The sequence below is a fragment of the Ranitomeya variabilis genome, chromosome 1 (assembly GCF_051348905.1).
Source record: "Ranitomeya variabilis isolate aRanVar5 chromosome 1, aRanVar5.hap1, whole genome shotgun sequence".
NCBI lineage: Eukaryota > Metazoa > Chordata > Amphibia > Anura > Dendrobatidae > Ranitomeya > Ranitomeya variabilis.
This window is the reverse complement of record NC_135232.1, coordinates 696,229,698-696,252,028: the sequence shown is the minus strand read 5'-3', so window position 1 is coordinate 696,252,028 and position 22,331 is coordinate 696,229,698. Positions and strand designations below refer to the sequence as shown.

At 47.6% G+C, this 22,331-nt stretch overlaps 1 protein-coding gene across 1 annotated transcript in view; it reads left to right on the top strand.

Annotated features, from left to right (window-relative positions):
• The first annotated feature begins 449 nt into the window (after positions 1-449).
• The window catches only part of ASPG (asparaginase), a 45,826-nt gene continuing 23,944 nt past the window's right edge, over positions 450-22,331 (top strand). The window contains exons 1-6 of the mRNA XM_077266602.1: positions 450-805; positions 5,621-5,750; positions 7,498-7,609; positions 9,857-9,982; positions 10,756-10,839; positions 14,304-14,430. Coding sequence (XP_077122717.1) covers positions 514-805; positions 5,621-5,750; positions 7,498-7,609; positions 9,857-9,982; positions 10,756-10,839; positions 14,304-14,430 — 871 coding nt within the window. The 5' untranslated portion in view covers positions 450-513. The remainder of the gene's footprint in view (positions 806-5,620; positions 5,751-7,497; positions 7,610-9,856; positions 9,983-10,755; positions 10,840-14,303; positions 14,431-22,331) is intronic.

Here is a 22,331-nt window from a genome sequence, read left to right as displayed (position 1 = left end):
CTCCTGTCCTGGACCAGTGCCCACCAGTATCTCCTGGACCAGTGCCCACCAGTATCTCCTGGACCAGTGCCCACCAGTATCTCCTGGACCAGTGCCCACCAGTATCTCCTGGACCAGTGCCCACCAGTATCTCCTCTCCTGGACCAGTGCCCACCAGTATCTCCTGGACCAGTGCCCACCAGTATCTCCTGTCCTGGACCAGTGCCCACCAGTATCTCCTCTCCTGGACCAGTGCCCACCAGTATCTCCTGTCCTGGACCAGTGCCCACCAGTATCTCCTGTCTTGGACCAGTGCCCACCAGTATCTCCTGTCTTGGACCGGTGCCCACCACTATCCCCTGCCCCCACTCCCCAGGGTGTGTCCTGCTCAGCGCTCTCTCCCCCTGGTCACCTAGAGGTCGCAGATCCCCGATCAGGCGCACCCCCGGCTCGTGTTGTGGGGGAGGTGCAGGCAGCACACGTGGGGGGAGTGCCGTGTCGTGTTGTAGTGTCGTCCTCCTCACTGATCGCAGCATGGCGGAGGAGGACAGTGCCGGCACCCCTCTCCGGGGCAGTTGCTCCATGTCCCGGCTCTCCCAGGCCCTGTCACACACCCACCTGGACCTGCTGGAGCAAGAGGCCATGGTGGCGTCACCCCTGCTGCCCCCGCGACCCCCCGGCCCTGCTGCCAGCAGCCGCAAGAGGAAGCTGTCCAAGAGCCAGAGCCTGTCCGGCTCCCAGGAGAGTCTGAGCGGCCTCGTCAGCGAAGCCCGGGTGCTGGTGGTCAACACCGGGGGCACCATCGGCATGATGTACCAGAACGAAGGTGACCGGGGAGGGAAGGCACAGCTGACGGGGAACTACAGCTCCCAGCATGCACTGCCGCGCACGGGACGTACTGGGCGCTGTGGAGTTATTGCCAGTGTGCTGCTGGTGTCTACACTCGGTCACTTACCATTGAGAAGTATGCAAATTGCCTCTGCTGAAAAAAAGAGGACTTAACTCTATAGCGCCACCTATTGGAAGTAGCGATCCTACAAGTCACAATCAACCCTTTAACGAGTCGTGCAATATGACTTACCTAACCAAATCAGTTCTCATGCTTCGCACTGACGAGGGCCAACAGCCCGAAACACCGTGTCTGCGAATTGAGATACTGATTTGGCTTTTATCCTAAGTCATATTGCACGACTCGTTAAAGGGTTGATTGTGACTTGTAGGATCGCTACTTCCAATAGGTGGCGCTGTAGAGTTAAGTCCTCTTTTTTCAGCAGAGGCAATTTGCATATTTAAATTCCCAGAGGAGCATTGCACGGCGAATAAGCCTCCTTACCTTGACAAGCCAGAGATGGTATGTCACTCTCCATAAGGAGAAACGTTACCCCTTAGACCCCATTGAGAAGTAGTGACCCTTAAAGGGGTTGTGGTGGCCATATTTGTGGTAATGGCGGCCTCCCTTTATGCCCCACAAATATATAGCTCGGATGTGGGGGGCGCTGTTATTATAATTGGTGGGAAATGATTGTCCAAAAGTGACAACTAGGTCTAAATTAGTCAGGGACTCATAAACTCTACTGGGATGGGCTAAAAAGTCAATGTGTATCTCGGGAAAGAGGGATCGGGCATGTGGGCGTCCATCCTCCCCGGTGCAGGTCACTTTCTCAGTGGAAAGAGGAAAAACTCGCAGACATGGACAATTTTACCCCCCAGAATTTGTCAGAACTGCGCTCCTGTCCATGACGAGTAATATTTATTCCCCTCATCCAAATTCATTTATAAGTGCACGTGTGCATGATGTTCTCGTGACCACTGATGGGCTGCAGCCTTTACTATCTTATCAGAGCAGATAGGATGGAATATTGGCTGCTGCGCTCTGTGACTGGCTGCTGCGCTCTGTGACTGGCTGCTGCGCTCTGTGACTGGCTGCTGCGCTCTGTGACTGGCTGCTGCGCTCTGTGACTGGCTGCTGCGCTCTGTGACTGGCTGCTGCGCTCTGTGACTGGCTGCTGCGCTCTCTGATTGGCTGCTGCGCTCTGTGACTGGCTGCTGCGCTCTGTGACTGGCTGCTGCGCTCTGGCTGCTGCGCTCTGTGACTGGCTGCTGCGCTCTCTGATTGGCTGATGCGCTCTGTGACTGGCTGCTGCGCTCTGTGACTGGCTGCTGCGCTCTGTGACAGGCTGCAGCGCTCTCGGACTGGCTGCTGCGCTCTCGGACTGGCTGCTGCGCTCTCGGACAGGCTGCTGCGCTCTGTGACTGGCTGCTGCGCTCTGTGACTGGCTGCTGCGCTCTGTGACTGGCTGCTGCGCTCTGTGACTGGCTGCTGCGCTCTGTGACTGGCTGCTGCGCTCTGTGACTGGCTGCTGCGCTCTGTGACTGGCTGCTGCGCTCTGTGACTGGCTGCTGCGCTCGGTGACTGGCTGCTGCGCTCGGTGACTGGCTGCTGCGCTCTCGGACAGGATGCTGCGCTCTCGGACAGGCTGCTGCGCTCTCGGACAGGCTGCTGCGCTCTCGGACAGGCTGCTGCGCTCTCGGACTGGCTGCTGCGCTCTCGGACTGGCTGCTGCGCTCTCTGATTGGCTGCTGCGCTCTCTGATTGGCTGCTGCGCTCTCGGACAGGCTGCTGCGCTCTCGGACTGGCTGCTGCGCTCTCGGACTGGCTGCTGCGCTCTCTGATTGGCTGCTGCGCTCTCTGATTGGCTGCTGCGCTCTCCGATTGGCTGCTGCGCTCTCTGATTGGCTGCTGCGCTCTCTGATTGGCTGCTGCGCTCTCCGATTGGCTGCTGCGCTCTCTGATTGGCTGCTGCTGTTCTGCTAAATGCATTTTGAAAAGTGAAAACATTTGCATTATAAGTAATTGCTATTAGACCCAAAGTGTTTGCGCCTCTGTCCGGGGTTTGGTGGCGGTTGCTGTCACTACTGACAGTTATAAATCGATGGCGCCTGTCGGGAGCAGCATGACGCCCCTGTCACCAGAGCCTTAGGCCTGGGCTGGGAGTTCAAACCCTAGATACACAACTCTGACCTTAGCAACCAATCAGAGCGCAGCTTACATTGCTTGGAGTGCTGTGGAAGAATGAAAGCTGTCCTGTAATTGGTTGCTATGGGGAACAAGACCATTGTCATAAACCTGTGTAAAAATAAGGCCTTTGTGTGGGATTATCTGTTGGGGTCCGCTTTCCCTATGGCGGTCCGTGTGTAATCCCCTGTAACGTTATGTATATGGGTAACCTTTCTGGTTAATAAGTAAAGGCTGTTATTGTGGAGGCGCCGCTCTCGCCACGTTTTTGTTAGCTCAGTGATAAGATTTTGCACAATATTTGTGCCGGTCCTGAATGTTGGCATCTGATCGCGTATTTTGGCCTGAAGATTCTACACCTCTGTCCGGATACTTTAGACTCGCTCTAATGATTGGTACCAAATCTGAGTATTTGTATGTTTGCTGCTTATGGGGTATCCACAGGCTAGGCCGATGTCTGACCAGTGTAGACCCCACATGGTGAGAACGGAGCCCCCTGACCCCCATTGTGCCCCAGTGTGTACATGCACGAGTGTCTCCGCTCACTTCTGTGGGAGCTCAGAAAATAGCTGAGGACACTTAGGCCCCATTCACACATCAGTTTTTTGCCGTCAGTCACAATCCGGTGACAGATCCGTTTTTTTCTCATAGACTTGTATTTGCGACGGATGGCCTCACGTTTCATCCGTTTTTCGCCGGCGGCCGGAGAAAACGGACATAGTAACATTTTTTGTCTGAAGAAACGGAAAGTGACAGATCCGTTGCCGTCCGTCGTTTGCTAGAATGGAAGCCTATGGTGTCGGATCCGTCAAATAACAGAATCCGTCGATGGATTTCATTTTTTTTTAACTGAGCATGCTCCGATTTTTTTAGGATCCAGTTAGCTGGAGGATCAGCTAGTCAAATCCGGCAAAAAAACGGATCCATCGCATCAGGTTTTCACAATCTTTGACAGATCCGTTTTTTTCAACTTTCGACGGATTGCGACTGCGGTGCCGGTACGGGTGCTCAATATTCTTTTAATTTTTTTCTATTTTACGTAGCGCACTGGGGTCATTCAGAAGGGGTTGTCAAGTAGTGGAGCAGTAATTTAAAGAACTGCTGTAAGTATAAGCCCCCGGCCTTTCCTGAAAGGACCCCTACAAATGTCATCTGATTGTTAGAGTGGTCTAATCCTCCCCGGTGATCACGGCTCGTCCTGTTATCGGGCGGGGGCGCTGTAGGGGAGAGTTTCCTGTGTTCACATGACGGGCAGGAGGTGAAGGCTGAATACATTCCTACTGTACCATGTGACGACTACAAGTATTGGGTAACACCACCTTGGCCACAACACAACAAAGTAGGAACTCCGAGCCAGTCGTGAGGATTAGCAACGCGGAGGATTATAACCGCTATCTAAGTGTCGTATAATCATGTGCTACAAAAGCAAATCGCCAATCTCTCTGCCCGTATTGAATGCATGTTATTGTTCCCTGTTGTCAGCCATTTCCCACTGACAGGTGATATCACTGGCACAAAGTTCGAGGACACACAGAACCACCTGCCCCTGGTATCTCTGGCTTCTCGCGTATCTCCAGGACTGACAGCAGACATGTAAAGGTAGACTCTGCCCATTAGGAGAAGCTTAAAAGGGTGGTCCACAGGATAGGCGATATATTATTGATTGGCGGGGGTTAGATCGGGAACCTCCAGATGCCAGTTTAGTGCATATACAGATGCCCAGGTTTAGTCTGACTAGTGAGCGGAGTGCGGGGACTTTCTAGCAGTTTCCCAGCATGCAGCCAGTGCCCTGGAGCTTGCTGACTGGGCGAAGAAGTCACGTCCGATCCATGCACTGGCCTAAGGGGCAGGACTGGGCCACGAATGTGGTGACCGGGGTTATTAACGCGCTTTGTTTCTCCAACCTGATGCAAAGCGGCTGCAAGATTACTCATTCAGTCCCAGCACGGCGGCGAGGGACGGTCTGGAGGCCGACACCATTGTTAGTGATGTGGTTACTGTACTATTGTGTTACTCTATGACCTTCACTACTGGAAAGGATTATCATCGCAGCAACTTGTCTTCATTTCATCTCATTACTTAGCTTTAATTCATCTTAAAGGGGTTGTCTGCATTGAAAAATAACTTTTATTATAAGGTTGTGCTCGGCGAATATTGCAAAAACAACTCGCCTCCTCTCATTTAGCACAGAAACCTGTTTGAAAACAATTGGTCTTTTCCTGATCATAGATTCCCTCTTTATTTTCCTCTAGCACTCCTACAGGAGAAATGAAGTATTACACATCTTATATTGTGTGTGTATCGTCATGCTGCAGACCAGAATACTAGAAGACATTTTGCTTTGCAGCGTACGGTAAAGCTGGCTGTTGCAGCCACTTTTGTTGGTGGTTATTGAATTAGTGTTTTTTGGGGATGAGCTGAGCCAAGATAAGCAGCTTCCACACTGCAAAGTAGGTGGGAGACAGGGAAGACTGTAGATTGCTGGGACAGGGTGACCTGAGGAGGGGGCTGCCCAAAACGAAAGCTTGGTCGCCTGCTGTGCGGAGAGTCTGGGGAGTGTACATTGAATTGTGTGTGATTGTAATTTTGGCTTTTGAATTTTTCTTACTTTGCGTTTCTCCTTAGTTTTGGCTCCTCAGGCTAACGCCTTCGCTAACGCCCTGAAGAAGCTCCCCATCCTCCATGATGAGCAGTACGCCCAGCAAACCAAACTCTATGACTTTCATGACTTTCCTGAAAACACTTTGGTTCTCCCGTAAGTATTGATGGAGCAATCTGTCGTACGCTGCAGATTTTCTGTCTATGACCCCTCCACCATGGGGACGTACCCTAAAATCCACAGCTATTTCATTATTGCCACAAACTTCAGTCTATGGAAACATTGTCTTATGATGTCCCCCAAGCGCTGCACTCCTCACTTTTTTGTGTGTGCAACTTTGTACGACTGTCTGACTGTGTCCTTAAAGCACAACTTCCTTAAAGGGGTTGCCTCATGGTTGTTAAAGGATAACATTGCAAACCTCTTATAAAAAAAATCCCTGGGTTATCAAGAATGGAGGGATGCTTAATTCTATCGTTTTCTGCTCGTCACCAATGTGCGCTAGCATGCCCCTGTGCTTTTCTGCTAGCACACGGAGGAGCGCACAGTTCAGGTGAGCGGCTCAGCCATGCCGACTGCCCGGCTGTCAGTCATCAGGAGGCAGAGGGTGGAAGAAGGCTGCCATCTATATATTAATGCATGCACAAAGGACTATTGCTGAGGGGCTAGAAATGAATGGCTTTAGTGCTGCATTAAGACCACGGACTGCGCAGCTTTTTTGGAAAATTCTTCACCAGTTTTGATCATTTTTCCGGCCCCTGAACATGACATAATACATGCAGCTGTAAATGAATCCCACGCCGAGGTTAGTTTCCTCCTACATGCAGGGAGAGAAGTGTAGAGGCATGGTGGGCACGTGGGCTCTTGGTCCTGCAGATGTGTCCGACACTGCCGACCTCTGCGGGTTACATGAGGCTTCTGGTCCTTGAATGTCGGGGGAGTGCAGTGAGACGTGAGGCGAAATTAATTCCTGCAAATCTTGTGGGATGAAAGCGCGAGGCTCCTCCTTTCCCACTGATCCGCCAGTGACTGTGCGTGGAGGGATCGCCCATTACAGATGCCAGTCACTGAGGCGTCTTCATTATATGGGAGCGCACACTCTGGGCTGTCCAGACTTTTTCTCCCGTCTCACAAGCAGACGTTGACGTTTGTCGGTTTCCCCCATACTCTCTATCTGGGGGCGCCTTTGGGAACCCTCCTGGCATATACGCTAAATGCAGCCATAGGCCTCGAGGCCGGTGTCCTTGTAGACCCAACTGGTTGGTATTTGCCAGCAGGAAACTCAAATGTTTATTTTACACTTTGTCACCAATGTATAGCACATTATCACTCTCCAGTGGCATGCATTGGGGAACAGAGCCTTACACTATCTACCAATGTAGACCTAATCTGTGAAACCCTTAGCTCTTAAAGGGTTAAGTTTCACTTTGTTCTTAGAGCAGTATTCCAGAAACTGAACTTTGCAGCCCCCGTCCATCTCTGCTCCATTCATTGTCTATGGGACTGATGGAAATAGCGGAGCTCTACACCCGGCTTTCTCCGGCAGTCCCATACAACGAGCATGTGCATCTCTGCTCCATTCAAAACTGGAATCTAGAGCCCCATTTTTACTCATTAAAGGCTTATTCCCAAAATCGTAACATGCTTCTGTGCTCCCATAATGCATTGCGTAGTTACATAGTTATTAAAGTTGAAGGAAGACTTTAAGTCCATCTAGTTCAACCCATAGCCTAACCTAACATGTTGATCCAGGAAACCTTCAGGATTCTAAAGTTTAGCTTTAGACGTAACCGGAGAAGAAAGCTCCTGTCACTCAGTATTTGCCAAGCACACGACATGTTATGTGGATTATATTTTTCTACATTCGTGTCCTAATTTCTTCTTGATATTTCTTCTTTTCCAGTCTTTCCAAACAGAATAAACGCATTGTGTACACCGTTCTGGAGTATTCCCCTCTGCTCGACTCCTGCAACATGACCACTGACGACTGGGCCAAAATCGCCAAGGACATCAAGGTAGGAGGTGTGGAAATATCAACTACAAATGTTTCTAACCAGTGTCATTATCACCACCTCCTCTGCTGAACTGATGGAGCTTCTCACTATACTGATATTAGACTTGCCCTTAAAACTAAAATAACCGTACTTATGTCATGATGGGAATAAAAGACTTTATGTCCTACTACCCTTTAGTTTCAGTGTCTAGTCCTATCTCTGCTTGGCCACTAGATGGAGCTGTGGTATTAATGCTATGTACTGCTTATTAGTTATGTATGTATGTGTGTATATATATATTTTCTTTTCTTTCTTTCTTTTTTTTTTTTTTACAGTCTATGTGCTAAATTTCTCTTGGCAACATGATTTTTCTGAAATGATTTTAATCACTAAATATATATATTTTGTTCTTGCTTGCCGATCTGATTTTATTGATACCACTTTGGGGAGCATGCTATTTCTTGATTGCTTTTTATTCCATTTTTTTGTGGAGGGTTTGGGGGGGGGGGTACTCGGAACTGTAGCAACTAAACACAGCTATTATGTTTTTTTGTTTTATTTCCCCTTTTTAACAGTTAACATTTTTTATATTTTGCTAGATCGTACTTTTGTGGATGCAGCTGCACCCAATATTTTTAATGATTCCCATAGTCTAAGTATAGGCTGGCTGAAAGCACTTCAATATACTAGCTATTTACTACACTGATATGAAAATGTGCCATAACAGTAAGAAGTGCCGAAAGAAAGAAGAAGCATAGTTAAAAGAATCTCTTTATTAATAACAAGGTTTACAAGAAAATGTTTAAAAAGACAGGGGGAAGAAAAATACCTCCAAAAAAGGTGGGGAAGAAACCGCAAAATCACAAATCCCTGCACTGTAACAGTGGTATTAGAGGGACATAGCATGCAATATGAATCAACAGTGTTAGAAATCAAAAAGGGCTTATAAAAGTGGAGGGGCTAGCCAACCAGAATCCAAGAGAGTGCCTAAAAGAATATATACAGTACCGACCAAAAGTTTGGACACACCTTCTCATTTAGAGATTTTTCTGTATTTTCATGACTATGAAAATTGTACAGTCATCAAAGCAAAAGGTGGCTACTTTGAAGAACCTAGAATATAAGACATAATTTCAGTTGTCTCACACTTTTTTGTTAAGTATATAATTCCACATGTGTTAATTCATAGTTTTGATGCCTTCAGTGTGAATGTACAATTTTCATAGTCATGAAAATACAGGAAAATCTTTAAATGAGAAGGTGTGTCCAAACTTTTGGTCTGTTCTGTATATGCAAAGAGGCCACATACACTGGTTAGAACCCCAACACCCACATGATGAAATGCCCCATTGCCATGCCCTTTCTAAATCTCCGTGCTGCAAACACATGAAGGACAAGTTCCATACTTAGGTATTGCAATAACATGGATATTACCTGAAGTGGATACGTGGATGCTGCGGTGCCGTGCGGCTGAGACAGAGCTGTGTCCTGCCCAGTGCCCGACGAGCGCCGTTTGGCAACTAAGCTTTTTTTAAATGTATTTTGAACTGGGGAAAAGGGGATGATTATTTTTGTTGTTTTTTTATATTTAACCAGTGAATGTTTGATCGTTTATACTACCCCCCCAGTACTGCAGTCTATAGTGAAATTGACATTCTTCTTTGAAGCCTAGCTAGACGCGATGGGGGTTTTCAGCAGACTCCAGCTGCCTGCGATCCTGTCGAGGGGAGGCGATGGGAGCTGGTGCTTGGGCACCCTAGTAACCCAGCCATTTAAATCATAGTGGCATCTCTGCTCACTGTTCTTAGAGGCAGATGCTGGCTGTGAATCACAGCTGGCACCTTCCTAGTATTACAGGAGCCCCCTTAGGTGTCCATGTCCTTTACCCAGGTGCTTTGCAGAGAGTTTCATTACAGTCCTATACAGGTGAATGAGTCTGTGGTGCGAGATCCGCAGTGATCCGGGTCAGCATTGGATCTGTGAAGATCAGGACTCCCTGTTATCCCTCATTAAATGGAGTCTCCTCGTTTTCTCGCCTGTATTTATCTTCTTGGTTCACCCTATTGAGAATACTTTAGGGAATTGTTATTGTTAAGAACGAAGTAATAGGATGTCTGTGGTTTTCCTGATATCCTTCTACTGTCTGTGCCAGTTCAGCCCTATGACCGGGTCTCACCATTGAGCCCTTCATTTCACAGCATTATTGTAACAGGAGTCTTATTCTCTTCTTTCTTTCTCATGTCTGTGACTGAATGGCGCCCCCTGTAGAGATGCTACGAGCATTACGACGGCTTCGTCATTCTTCACGGCACCGACACGATGGCTTACACTGCGTCAGCGTTATCCTTTATGTGCGAGAACCTTGGGAAAACCATTGTGCTGACCGGATCCCAGGTAAGTCACGACATATAGCTGTACCTGGTGGTCTGGGGAAAGGTCTGCCGCGCCGAATGCACTTGGGCAGAAAATCATAGACCACCTCTAACAATTCATCTGCGTCTCCCACTTGTGGGAAGCTGGATGAACACTATGACTTGCTGAGCTAAGGCTGTGTCTTTGCCCATGGTACATGTCTGCAGTTTCTCCCCACGTATACAGTAGCGTTACTACATCCCCCATTCACCAGACAGAGGGCAGCAGTGTGCTTTTTCGGCCTCCGCCTGACTGATATGCCTACTATATATTTTACTATATAGAAAAGCGCAGCAGACTGTGCTGTCCTATACAGAAATACATTTTCCTTCTTGGTTCCTGTGGTGGACAGATGCCTAGGCATTAGGTCTGGAGGCCATGTCTGTACTCCTTTGCTTCTGGATGGGAGCCCTGCGGACCACCTCCTACCCACTGTCATCCCCGGCTGCATGCCCACTTAGGAGCCATCTCTCTTTTACTAGGTCACTCTCGCCATTAACAACATGATGAAAACTTTACATTTTCTTGGCGCTACTTTGGTTCCCGCTCTCAGGTTTTTAAATAAATGCTGCATCCCGAATACTTGTTGTGGGCAGCTACTTTTTTTTTTTTTTTTCCCCCAAGGGGTTGTCAAAAAAAAAAAAGTCTGCTTTCTTTAGGAAACAGGGCCCAGCTGTCCGCAGGTTGTGTGTGGCCTTACTGACCAGCCACGGCTGTTCTCTGCAGGAAAAAAACTTGCTTTAATTTTGTTGCAGGTTCCTATCTATGAGATGCGGAACGATGGTCGTGACAACCTGTTGGGGGCGCTGATGATTGCCGGCCAGTTTGTCATTCCAGAGGTCAGTTTTGCTTTGAAAGTTTATCGATTGCTGCTTATTACTAGTGCTTGTCGGGGACAGACTTGCCTATGCGACTACCAAGGGGCTCTATGGGCAATATGGCATATTTATTGTCTCATGATTTATTCCCTCATTTATTAAATTAGCAACAATATTAGAGCAGGCTGTTCCTTCGATGCCCAGGGGTCCTCTGCCGGGATCTTATTCCCGTTCATTTAGTAGATTGTGGTTTGTCCTATGGGGCTGTGTGCTCTTCATTTACATGTGAATTTCTGTATCTGGACACAAGGGGGCAGTCTCCAGCTTCTGTTTGTACCCAAGTTACACAAGAGTCAGGTCAGGGTTTAAAAAGCTGTAGGGGGCGCCGTCTTCACTGTTTCAGGTATGTAGAGCTAAACTGTGGGAAACCTCCGTCCCCCACTTCGGACCCAGTTTTTGGATTCACCAGTTACCTCCTCCTCTGCCATCATAGGGGACCATTCCCAGTGGAATGATTAGACGTAGCCATAGCTCTAACCCATGTATCTGTATTGTGGGGCAGAAGGGACTATTGTTGGCTGATGCATGGTGTATTGCACGTAGGTTGGGCCCTTGTTCCCTGGTAATGTGTGTACAGTGTTTAAATGGATTAGATTCATAATCGGCATTAAACACTGTACACACAGATCCAGAGAAACCCCGGCCGTCGCTGCGCTCCCTCTGCAAATGTCAGGCTCGCTCCGCTCACACCGCCTGGGCCAATTCTGCTGCTGCACAATTAGCATTTTTCTAAATCGCTTGCATTGCTGGTGTTACTAAATGGCTGTTTGCAGCGGATGGGGTCCGCAGTGTCTGACAGTCTTTATGCAGACATATGATGCAAGGTGGGAACCGAGGAGGCTATTTGGGACTTATCATGGTTCCCCTCGTCACTTGCTAGGTGCGCTCACGGTATAATGCAGTTCACCATGTGGTATCATTACATTATGATGTAGCGGTGGCATTCAGCGATCTTCGGCCACAGGACCTGCGTCGCTGCCAAAGCCACTCTGTAGCCCCTGCTTCAAAAATACGAATAAGGCCTGGTCTGCATGGCGACGAGCATCATACAACATTTAGAACAGGTGTCGCATTGCGATTTATCATGAATGTGTTGGATTATAAGACCCTGGTCACAAGTTGTATGTGACTGACTTGCCGTAGCCTTTGATGCACGCCTCGTCAGTCTGCGATTTGGCTGCTGTTTTACAGCCAAACTTGCATCTCTAAAATAGTGGCATGACATCAAGGTGCACAAAGAATTGCTGTCTGTAGCCCTGTCTGATGGGCACGCTCCAGGACTCTGGTGATAGTTCTTTATGATGGGACGTACACTTCTGTAGTGTTTGCTGTAACAATAGTATATAAGAATATGGGGAAAAATGCTGCAAAATTCCTTCAGTACTGCACAGGTTCTGGATTATCTTTCTTCAGCAAACAGTGTTTAACAAGAATAGAAATGTAATACAACCTTAGAGAAAGAGGTGAATTATATGGACAGTTGGAACTAACGTCTGACACCTTCAAGATTCTACGCTTTTAGATAGTTCCTAAAGCATCAGCCTTCTTACACATTAGACAACTGTTGGCAAACAATGCTTTGGCTGATGGCTCTCTCTCCCAACTGCTCCATTCTGAGGAGCGCTCAGCTTGACAGGGCACTCCCGTGTTCTCTACTACCGTAGAGAGTTGCTACCAGACTTAGATCCTCCAGCTATTCTATGCTCCTCCTTTCCGCCGGATCTTCTGCTCTCTTCCAGACACTTGTGTCCTGTCGGTCTTCTCAAAGCTGTCCTGTCCCCCAGGCCTGTAGAGTCAGTGTCCAGTTTGTTGGAGTCGGTATAAAATGGACCGACTCAGACTCCTAAAGTATATAATAAATTGGGTTCAGTAGTACAGTGCAGGACATGCTGTAAATGTTTTCATAAGAATTTGGGAAAGTTATGAAATGTCCTATAAATGTCTGTTCTTTTCCTGATCTAAGGATCTTGGCTTCTAGTTGAGATGAATCTGTGCTGCACTTTATGTACATGCTCAGTAGTGACCGGTGCTGTGGAGTCTGGAGACAGGGAAATTGAGGAGTCTGAATCGGTGGTTTGCCTTACTGGCTCCACAGCCCTGCTGTCCTCTTCCTCCAAACTCTTCTTTCTTTTCCTGTCATCTTCCTCCTCCTTCAGTCTCTTCTGTCTTGTCTTGTCCTGTCTTTTCCTCCAGGCTCTTCTGTCTTGTCCTGTCCACCTCCTCTTTCTCTTCCAGGTTCTTCTGTCTTGTCCTCCTCCTCTTCTGTCTTGTCCTGTCCTGCTTCTCCAGGCTTTTCTCTCTTGTTTTGCCCTGTCCTCCTTCTCCTCCGGGCTTTTCTCTCTTGTTTTCTCCTGTCCTCCAGGATCCTGTCTTGTCCTGTCCACCTCCTTCTAGTCCTGGCTCTTCTGACTTGTCCTGTCACCCTTTCCTCCTCCTGGCTCTTCTGCTTGTCTTGTCCTGTCGCCCTCCTCCTCCTTCAGGCTCTTCTGTCCTGTCTTCCTCTTCCTCCTTCTCCAGGCTCTTCTGTCCTTTCTGCTTCCTTTTTCTCTTCCAAGTTCTTCTATCTTGTCCTGCTCTTGTCTTGTCCTGTTCTCCTCATTCTCCTACAGGCTTTTCTGTCTTGTCCGGTCCTCCTCTAGGCTCTTCAGTCTTTTCTTGTCCTCCTTCTCATCCCAGGCTCTTCTACCTTGTCCTGTTGTCCTCCTTCTAGTCCAGGCTCTTCTGTCTTGTCCTGTCATCCTCCTCCTTCTCCTCCTCCAGGCTCTTCTGGCCTGTCCTTCTCCTTCTACTCCTCCAGGCTCTTCTGTGTCCTGTCCTCCTACTTCTACTTTTCAAGGCTCTTCTGTGTCCTGTCCTCCTCCTTCTTCTTTTCCAGCCTCTTCTGTGTCCTATCCTCCTCCTTCTACTCCTCCGGGCTCTTCTGTCCTGTCCTCTTTTTTTCTGTCTTCCGGGCTCTTTTTTTCTGTCCTCCTCCTTCTACTTCTCCGGGCCCTTCTGTCTGAGCAGAGTCTGGAGACCCAGGTTTGGCCGACTCTAGAAGAGTGAGCTGCAGACAGCTAAATAATTATTAGTACCATAGATAACGTATTACTAAAGTCCTGATGGCTCTGAAGAGAAGAGAATCTATATATTGCAGGGTTCTCCTAGATGTAATGGAGCTGCAGCCGGTCTGATTGGAGATCACAGGTTCTCCTGACAGCCCAGGAACCTTGCTGAATGAGATTCAGGGCTAGTTGTAGAAAAGCGGCTGATGGCATCGGAGGTATCGGGTCAGGGATTGTGGATTGTGTTGGGATTGTTAGCGTCTGTGGCTGTGGGGCCTCCTGGGATCCCTGTGAATTATCTGCTGTAATAATGGGGCATTACAGGGCAGGTCTGTCATGTTGTAACACTCGCTCTGTTCTTCTCTCTGCTCGCTTTTTCAGGTGTGTCTCTATTTTCATCACAAGCTCTACAGGGGAAACCGGGTGACTAAGGTGGATGCTGGAAGTTTCAATGCGTTCACATCTCCCAACTTGCCTCCACTTGCCAACGCTGAAGTTGATATTACAAGTAAGATGCCCGGCCATGTAATCCCTGTAATTTCTCCCCCGTGTGAGAGTCTGTGAACGGAAGTGGGGTGAAGTCATGAAGGTCTTGTAGAACAAACCAGGGTTGTGGTTTTAATGATTGTTTTTTAATGGTGGAGTCTCACCTGTCACCTCTCCGTGCTCCAGAACCTGCACCAGGAAGGTCCTCTCGTCTTCTGGAGCAAGCGGGTGTCATCCAAGATCTCCGACAATATGGTACTTGGACATGGAGAACTAGGACCCTTAATGCCTAAGTTAGAACCCCAGCCTGAATGCCCTGGTTAGCCTGCCCGCATAACAGCATGAGTACCTCATCTGACGTGCCCACAACAGCTGGCGCCCTTCCTCAGCAGCCCCAGTGCCAAAGACCATTAATATTAGCTTTAAGTTCTTACTATATCATCTGATCCATGAAGTCTCATAGGTTCCCGCCACCCATTTTATGTGGAAAACAGGGAAGTGTTTCCTTAAACCAAACTAACATTTGCTCCATCAAAACACCTGTTGCATAGGAGTGAGCATTTCACAAAAATCTCCCTGATGAAATACTACACAGGATGTTTCTCACCGGAGTTTAAAAATGTGAGAGGAATCCGGTCAGAAGTGGAAATGCTTGTTCTGTGCCTCGGACCCGCAATGTGCAAGTACTAGAAGAATTTCCCAGTACCATCGTGCAAACTAGTGCTCCATCCGGCCATTATCAATATTCACCATGGAACCGTTCAGGGGCAGAGTTATTAAAGAAGACGTTTCCAAAGAGTAGGCGCAGCACAAGAGAGGTTGTGGAGGAGCCAGAGAGGCGTAGTGCCGGTGCTGTTTCTGGAAGAGGCGGCCATGGTTTTCTGATAATCATTTGAAATGAACTTGTTTAAAGAACGTGATTCTTTAGGCTGTGTGCACACGTTGCAGATTTGGTGCGTTTTTTTTACTTGCAGATTTTTTCGATAAGCCTGAAGCAATCCTCATACCAGCAAGGTGAATGAGAAACCTGAAGTGTCATGCACATTCGTGACATTCTGGAGCATGTCAGTTCTCTGTGTGGTTTTTTGCCAGGGCTTTTCACCATTGACTTCACTCAAATCAGTCAAAAATGCATCGCACCTACAGCTGCAGCATAAATTAGTTTATTGCGGAGTTCTTGTCAATTTACCCTGCAGATATTTTTTACAATTTGTGCAGCGGATTCTAAGAAATGCCATGCACTATGGTGGCGCTGTAAAACGCAGCGGATTTTCTTCCTTTTCTGCACATGGAGAGGATTGCCTAACAAGCCGTGTATTTGCGGTGCCAGCCGTGTACCTAAGTTACACCCTCTCTATCCGGGCTTGGATTCACCTGATTTTCTGCTCGGCCTGTGCTGCGCTGTCATTAAGACACCGGTTTAGTTTGATTTCATCACTGAGTGGATGCGCCACTCCTTAGGGAGTTGTGATTTTAAGGATTCTTCCATTCCTCACGGTGCTGCTGAGATGACACTTTCCTATGGAAATGTCTCTGGCTGAGAATGGTGTCCGTGCTTGCAGGATCGAGAAGAGTCACCACAGCAGCGACCCCGATACAAAACTACACAGGGCCTGATTATAAAACATCGCATGGGGACGCAGAACGCTCCGCTCGTAAACTGCTCTAATAGATCCATCAAAGTGTCTGACGATCCATTACCTAGGTTACAGCAGAGTTAGAAGCGTAGGACGGTTTGATGTGTTGATCATGTATGTAGGCGGTGGTAATGCCGCTGGTTTATAATGGGTCTCATTTTACAGGGGGATGGAGGGTGTAACTAAGACCTGCACACTGCCATATCATGTTACCGTCAGAAAACAATTCAATGTAGCAGAGCCAGGTGTGCATTGTGTGCACAGAGAGTACATTGTCACAACGCACACGGGGACCCCAGTGGTTGTACACCTTGCTCTGGCGGGGGATTTCTCTGCAATATGATCTTTTCTTTCCTCTGGGAACATATGGATAAAAGAAAAAAAAAAAAAAAAAAAATATATATATATATATATATACACTAGATGGTGGCCCGATTCTATCGCATCGGGTATTCTAGAATATGCATGTCCACGTAGTATATTGCCCAGTCACGTAGTATATTGCCCAGTCACGTAGTTTAATGCTCCATGCAGTTATGGCCCCATAGATGCCCCATATAATGCTCCATGCAGTTATGGCTCTATATAGTGCTCCATGCAGTTGTTTATGGCCCCATAGATGCTCCATATAATGCTCCATGCAGTTGTTTATGGCCCCATAGATGCTCCATATAATGCTCCATGCAGATGTTTATGGCCCCATAGATGCCCCATATAATGCTCCATGCAGTTATGGCCCCATAGATGCCCCATATAATGCTCCATGCAGTTATGGCCCCATAGATGCTCCATATAATGCTCCATGCAGTTATGGCCCCATAGATGCTCCATATAATGCTCCATGCAGTTGTTTATGGCCCCATGTAATGCCCCATATAATGTTCCATGCAGTTATGGCCCCATAGATGCCCCATATAATGCTCCATGCAGTTATGGCCCCATGTAATGCTGCTGCTGCAATAAAAAAAAAACAAAAAACAATCACATACTCACCTCTCGTCGCTGCTCCTCAGCGTCCCGTCTCTCCGCACTGATTGTTCAGGCAGAGGGCGGCGCGCACACTAATACGTCATCGCGCCCTCTGACCTGCACAGTCAGTGCAAGAGGACGGGAAGACGGAGCGGCGCCCGGCGGATGGAACGTGGACAGGTGAATATGAAATACTCACCTGCTCCTGGCGCTGTCCCATGGTACCGCAGCTTATTCGCGCAGGGCCTGTGATGACGTCGCAGTCACATGACCGTGACGTCATGGCAGGTCCTTGTCGCACACCAAACTTAGCACCGGAACCTGCCGCTTGCATGGACCGGTCACCGGAGCGTCGGAAAGGCGGCGGAAGGTGAGAATATAATGACTTGTTGTTTTTTTTTATTATTTTTCACATTAGATGTTTTTACTATTGAGGCTGCATAGGCAGCCTCAATAGTAAAAACTTGGTCACACAGGGTTAATAGCGGCTGTAACAACGCGGTCCGTTACCCCTGGCATTAACCCTGTGTGAGCCGTGACTGCGGGGAGTATGGAGCGGGCGCCGGGCAGTGACTGCAGGGGAGTAGGGAGGGACTAATCGGACTGTGCCCGTCGCTGATTGGTCGCGGCAGCCATGACAGGCAGCTGGCGAGACCAATCAGCAAATGAATAACTGTGACGGAAGTTGCCGACAGACAGAAGGACAGACAGAAAGACGGAAGTACCCCTTAGACAATTATAGATATAGATATAGATATATATATATATCTATCTATCTATCTATCTATCTATCTATCTATCTATATATATATATATATATATAATACAGTTGGGTCCATATATATTTGGACAGAGACAACATTTTTCTTATTTTGGTTATAAACATTACCACAATTAATTTTAAACAATACAATTCCGATGCAGTTGAAGTTCAGACTTTCAGCTTTCTTTTGAGTGTATCCACATTAAAATCGGATGAAGGGTTTAGGAGTTTCAGCTCCTTAACATGTGCCACCCTGTTTTTAAAGGGACCAAAAGTTATTGGACAGATTCAATAATTTTAAATAAAATGTTCATTTCTTGTACTTGGTTGAAAACCCTTTGTTGGCAATGACTGCCTGAAGTCTTGAACTCATGGACATCACCAGACGCTGTGTTTCCTCCTTTTTGATGCTCTGCCAGGCCTTCACTGCGGTGGTTTTCAGTTGCTGTTTGTTTGTGGGCCTTTCTGTCTGAAGTTTAGTCTTTAACAAGTGAAATGCTCAATTGGGTTGAGATCAGGTGACTGACTTGGCCATTCAGGAATATTCCACTTCTTTGCTTTAATAAACTCCTGGGTTGCTTTGGCTTTATGTTTTAGGTCATTGTCCATCTGTAGTATGAAACGACGACCAATCAGTTTGGCTGCATTTGGCTGGATCTGAGCACACAGTATGGCTCTGAATACCTCAGAATTCATTTGGCTGCTTCTGTCCTGTGTCACATCATCAATAAACACTAGTGACCCAGTGCCACTGGCAGACATGCATGCCCAAGCCATCACACTGCCTCCGCCGTGTTTTACAGATGATGTGGTATGCTTTGGATCATGAGCTGTACCACGCCTTCGCCATACTTTTCTCTTTCCATCATTCTGGTAGAGGTTGATCTTTGTTTCATCTGTCCAAAGAATGTTCTTCCAGAACTGTGCTGGCTTTTTTAGATGTTTTTTAGCAAAGTCCAGTCTAGCCTTTTTATTCTTGATGCTTATGAGTGGCTTGCACCGTGCAGTGAACCCTCTGTAGTTACTTTCATGCAGTCTTCTCTTTATGGTAGATTTGGATATTGATACGCCGACCTCCTGGAGAGTGTTGTTCACTTGGTTGGCTGTTGTGAAGAGGTTTCTCTTCACCATGGAGATTATTCTGCGATCACCCACCACTGTTGTCTTCCGTGGGCGCCCAGGTCTTTTTGCATTGATGAGTTCACCAGTGCTTTCTTTCTTTCTCTGGATGCACCAAACTGTAGATTTTGCCACTCCTAATATTGTAGCAATTTCTCGGATGGGTTTTTTCTGTTTTCGCAGCTTAAGGATGGCTTGTTTCACCTGCATGGAGAGCTCCTTTGACCGCATGTTTACTTCACAGCAAAACCTTCCAAATGCAAGCCCCACACCTCAAATCAACTCCAGGCCTTTTATCTGCTTAATTGAGAATGACAACGAAGGGATTGCCCACACCTGTCCATGAAATAGCTTTGGAGTCAATTGTCCAATTACTTTTGGTCCCTTTAAAAACGGTGGCACATGTTAAGGAGCTGAAACTCCTAAACCCTTCATCCAATTTTAATGTGGATACCCTCAAATGAAAGCTGAAAGTCTGAACTTTAACTGCATCTGGACTGTTTTGCTTAAAATTCATTGTGGTAATGTCTACAACCAAAATTAGAAAAATGTTGTCTCTGTCCAAATATATATGGACCTAACTGTGTGTGTGTGTGTATATATATATATATATATATATATATATATATATATATATATATATATATATATATATATATATATATATATATATATATATATATATATATATATATATATATATATATATATTTTTTTTCTATTAAAAATAGAAAAAAAACAAAACACATAATCAGGTTCCTTGCATCGTGTTTTCATACACTTTATGCAGTAAATAGCCCTCTTTGTCGGTACTGCTACATACTTAGGCAGTTAACTGGTTCATGCAGCTTTACATGAACACCCGAGCCTTACACTATGGCTGGTCCAAATAACTAAAGCAATTGTTACCATCCACCTCTCGTGTCTCCCCTTTTCCTCATAGGTTGTAAGCTTGCGAGCAGGGCCCTCATTCCTCCTGGTATCTGTTTTGAACTGTGATTTCTGTTATGCTGTAATGTCTATTGTCTGTACAAGTCCCCTCTATAAGTTGTAAAGCGCTGCGGAATATGTTGGCGCTATATAAATAAAAATTATTATTATTATTATATTATAATATTAATATATATATATATCTCGAGCTCCATACAAGCACATGTGTTTTCAGTACAGAAAAAGAAATAGGATACTGTCAAACGTCTTGTTAAATACAATAGTTCCAACTCTTTCTTCTGTTGTCTGCTGGCGGAGGGGTCAGATACCCCCTTACACATTAGATGGTGGCCCCATCTTGCCAAAATCAGCAGGTTAGAGCAGGATTCATCTTAGGTGTATGGCCAGCCTTCATTAATACAGTACCCACCAAAGTCCATACAGACCTGAAATTGGGGTACTCGTGTTACCCAAACCTCTGGTGTCATACCCTAATGTCACATACAACTGGTCAGTATGCCAGTCTATTAAATTTGTACAGGATTAGATAAACATGGCGGCTTTCTTTCCCCCAAAAAAGGCCACACCTGTCTCTAGTTTGCACCCCATATGGCAGCTCAGCTGGATAGAAGTGAGCAGTCAGGCGTGGTGCAAATTTTGGAAAAAATCAGGTTTTTTTGTGTGTTTTTATTCAGTCCTGGACAACCCCTTTCAAATCTTAGGCAGGTTTCAGACTTTCATACTTCACTGTCCCAAGTACATAGCATCCAGGGGTCTCCTGACCAGAACACACCAACCTTACAGACATTATGAGGCTGACCACTACAGAGCCGTGTACTCGGACCATGGACGTTTGAAGCCAGCCTTGGTCTTACATTAGTAGCATTGGTTATGTTTGGGTGCAGTCTTGTATACAGAGGCAACTCTTCCTGCACCCCGATGCTCCTCGCACTTTGCCTCCTGCACGCTGACGCTCCTCGCACTTCACCTCCTCCTGCATGCCGACGCTCCTCGCACTTTGCCTCCTCCTGTACGCCGACGCTCCTCGCACTTTGCCTCCTCCTGCATGCTAACGCTCCTCACACTGTGTCTCCTGCATGCCGACGTTCCTCGCACTGTGAAGTGCTTCTATTCAGCGCAGGAGTAGGAGCAATAAGATGCTGCGGTCTTCTAGCTCCTCTCTGTTGTGGTAAACCCATGACAAGTATACACTCACCTTTGGTTGGTGGTGATCTGACTTTTATGACCGCGGCAGATTATCTGAAGGTGGGACCAGAGTATGGTATGAAGGAACCATTGCAAGGATCAGTGGGGGTCTCTGGGCACCTCACTAATCGGGAAGTGGTGGCATAGGCTAGTAATTAATGCATAAACACACCCTTTACTAGAGCTCAAGAATCCTGCAACCCATATATGCTGACATTGTGCTTTTCTGGTGGGTGTGGAGCCATACTAGAAGATGACACAACCTAGGCTGTAAGTGATAGGAGATGGCGAGTCGCATAGGCTTCATCCTTGTGATCTTTCGCAGCCATTCAGCAACTGCTCTTATCTGTCCACACACTTCCTTCTGAGTAATTGGGAAGTTTACTCCATTTGGATCCATTGATGAAGACTTTTGGGAGCTGTTTGGTGCTCACCATGGCGCACTGTGCCTCCTCCTGCACGCCGACGTTCCTCGAACTATGCCTCCTCCTGCATGCCGACGTTCCTCGCACTGTGCCTCCTCCTGCATGCCGACGTTCCTCGCACTGTACCTCCACCTGCACACCGACGTTCCTCGCACTGTGCCTCCTGCATGCCAACGTTCTTCGCACTGTGCCTCCTCCTGCACGCCGATGCTTCTCGCACTTTGCCTCCTCCTGCATGCCGACGCTCCTCGCACTTTGCCTCTTGCTTCCTTCTGCATGCCGACGCTCCTCGCACTTTGCTTCCTTCTGCATGCCGACGCTCCTCGCACTTTGCTTCCTTCTGCATGCCGACACTCCTCGCACTTTGCTTCCTTCTGCATGCCGACGCTCCTCGCACTTTGCTTCCTTCTGCATGCCGACGCTCCTCGCACTTTGCTTCCTTCTGCATGCCGACGCTCCTCGCACTTTGCTTCCTTCTGCATGCCGACGCTCCTCGCACTTTGCTTCCTTCTGCATGCCGACGCTCCTCGCACTTCGCCTCCTCCTGCACGCCGACGCTCCTCGCACTTCGCCTCCTCCTGCATGCCGACGCTCCTCGCACTTTGCCTCCTCCTGCACGCCGACGCTCCTCGCACTTCGCCTCCTCCTGCACGCCGACGCTCCTCGCACTTCGCCTCCTCCTGCAGGCCGACGCTCCTCGCACTTTGCCTCCTCCTGCATGCTGACGCTCTTCGCACTTTGCCTCCTCCTGCATGCCGTCGCTCCTCGCACTTTGCCTCCTCCTGCACGCCGACGCTGCTCACACTTCGCCTCCTCCTGCACACCGACTCTTTGTGCAATATATAACATCCTCTATATACTCGTTGTGGGTAAA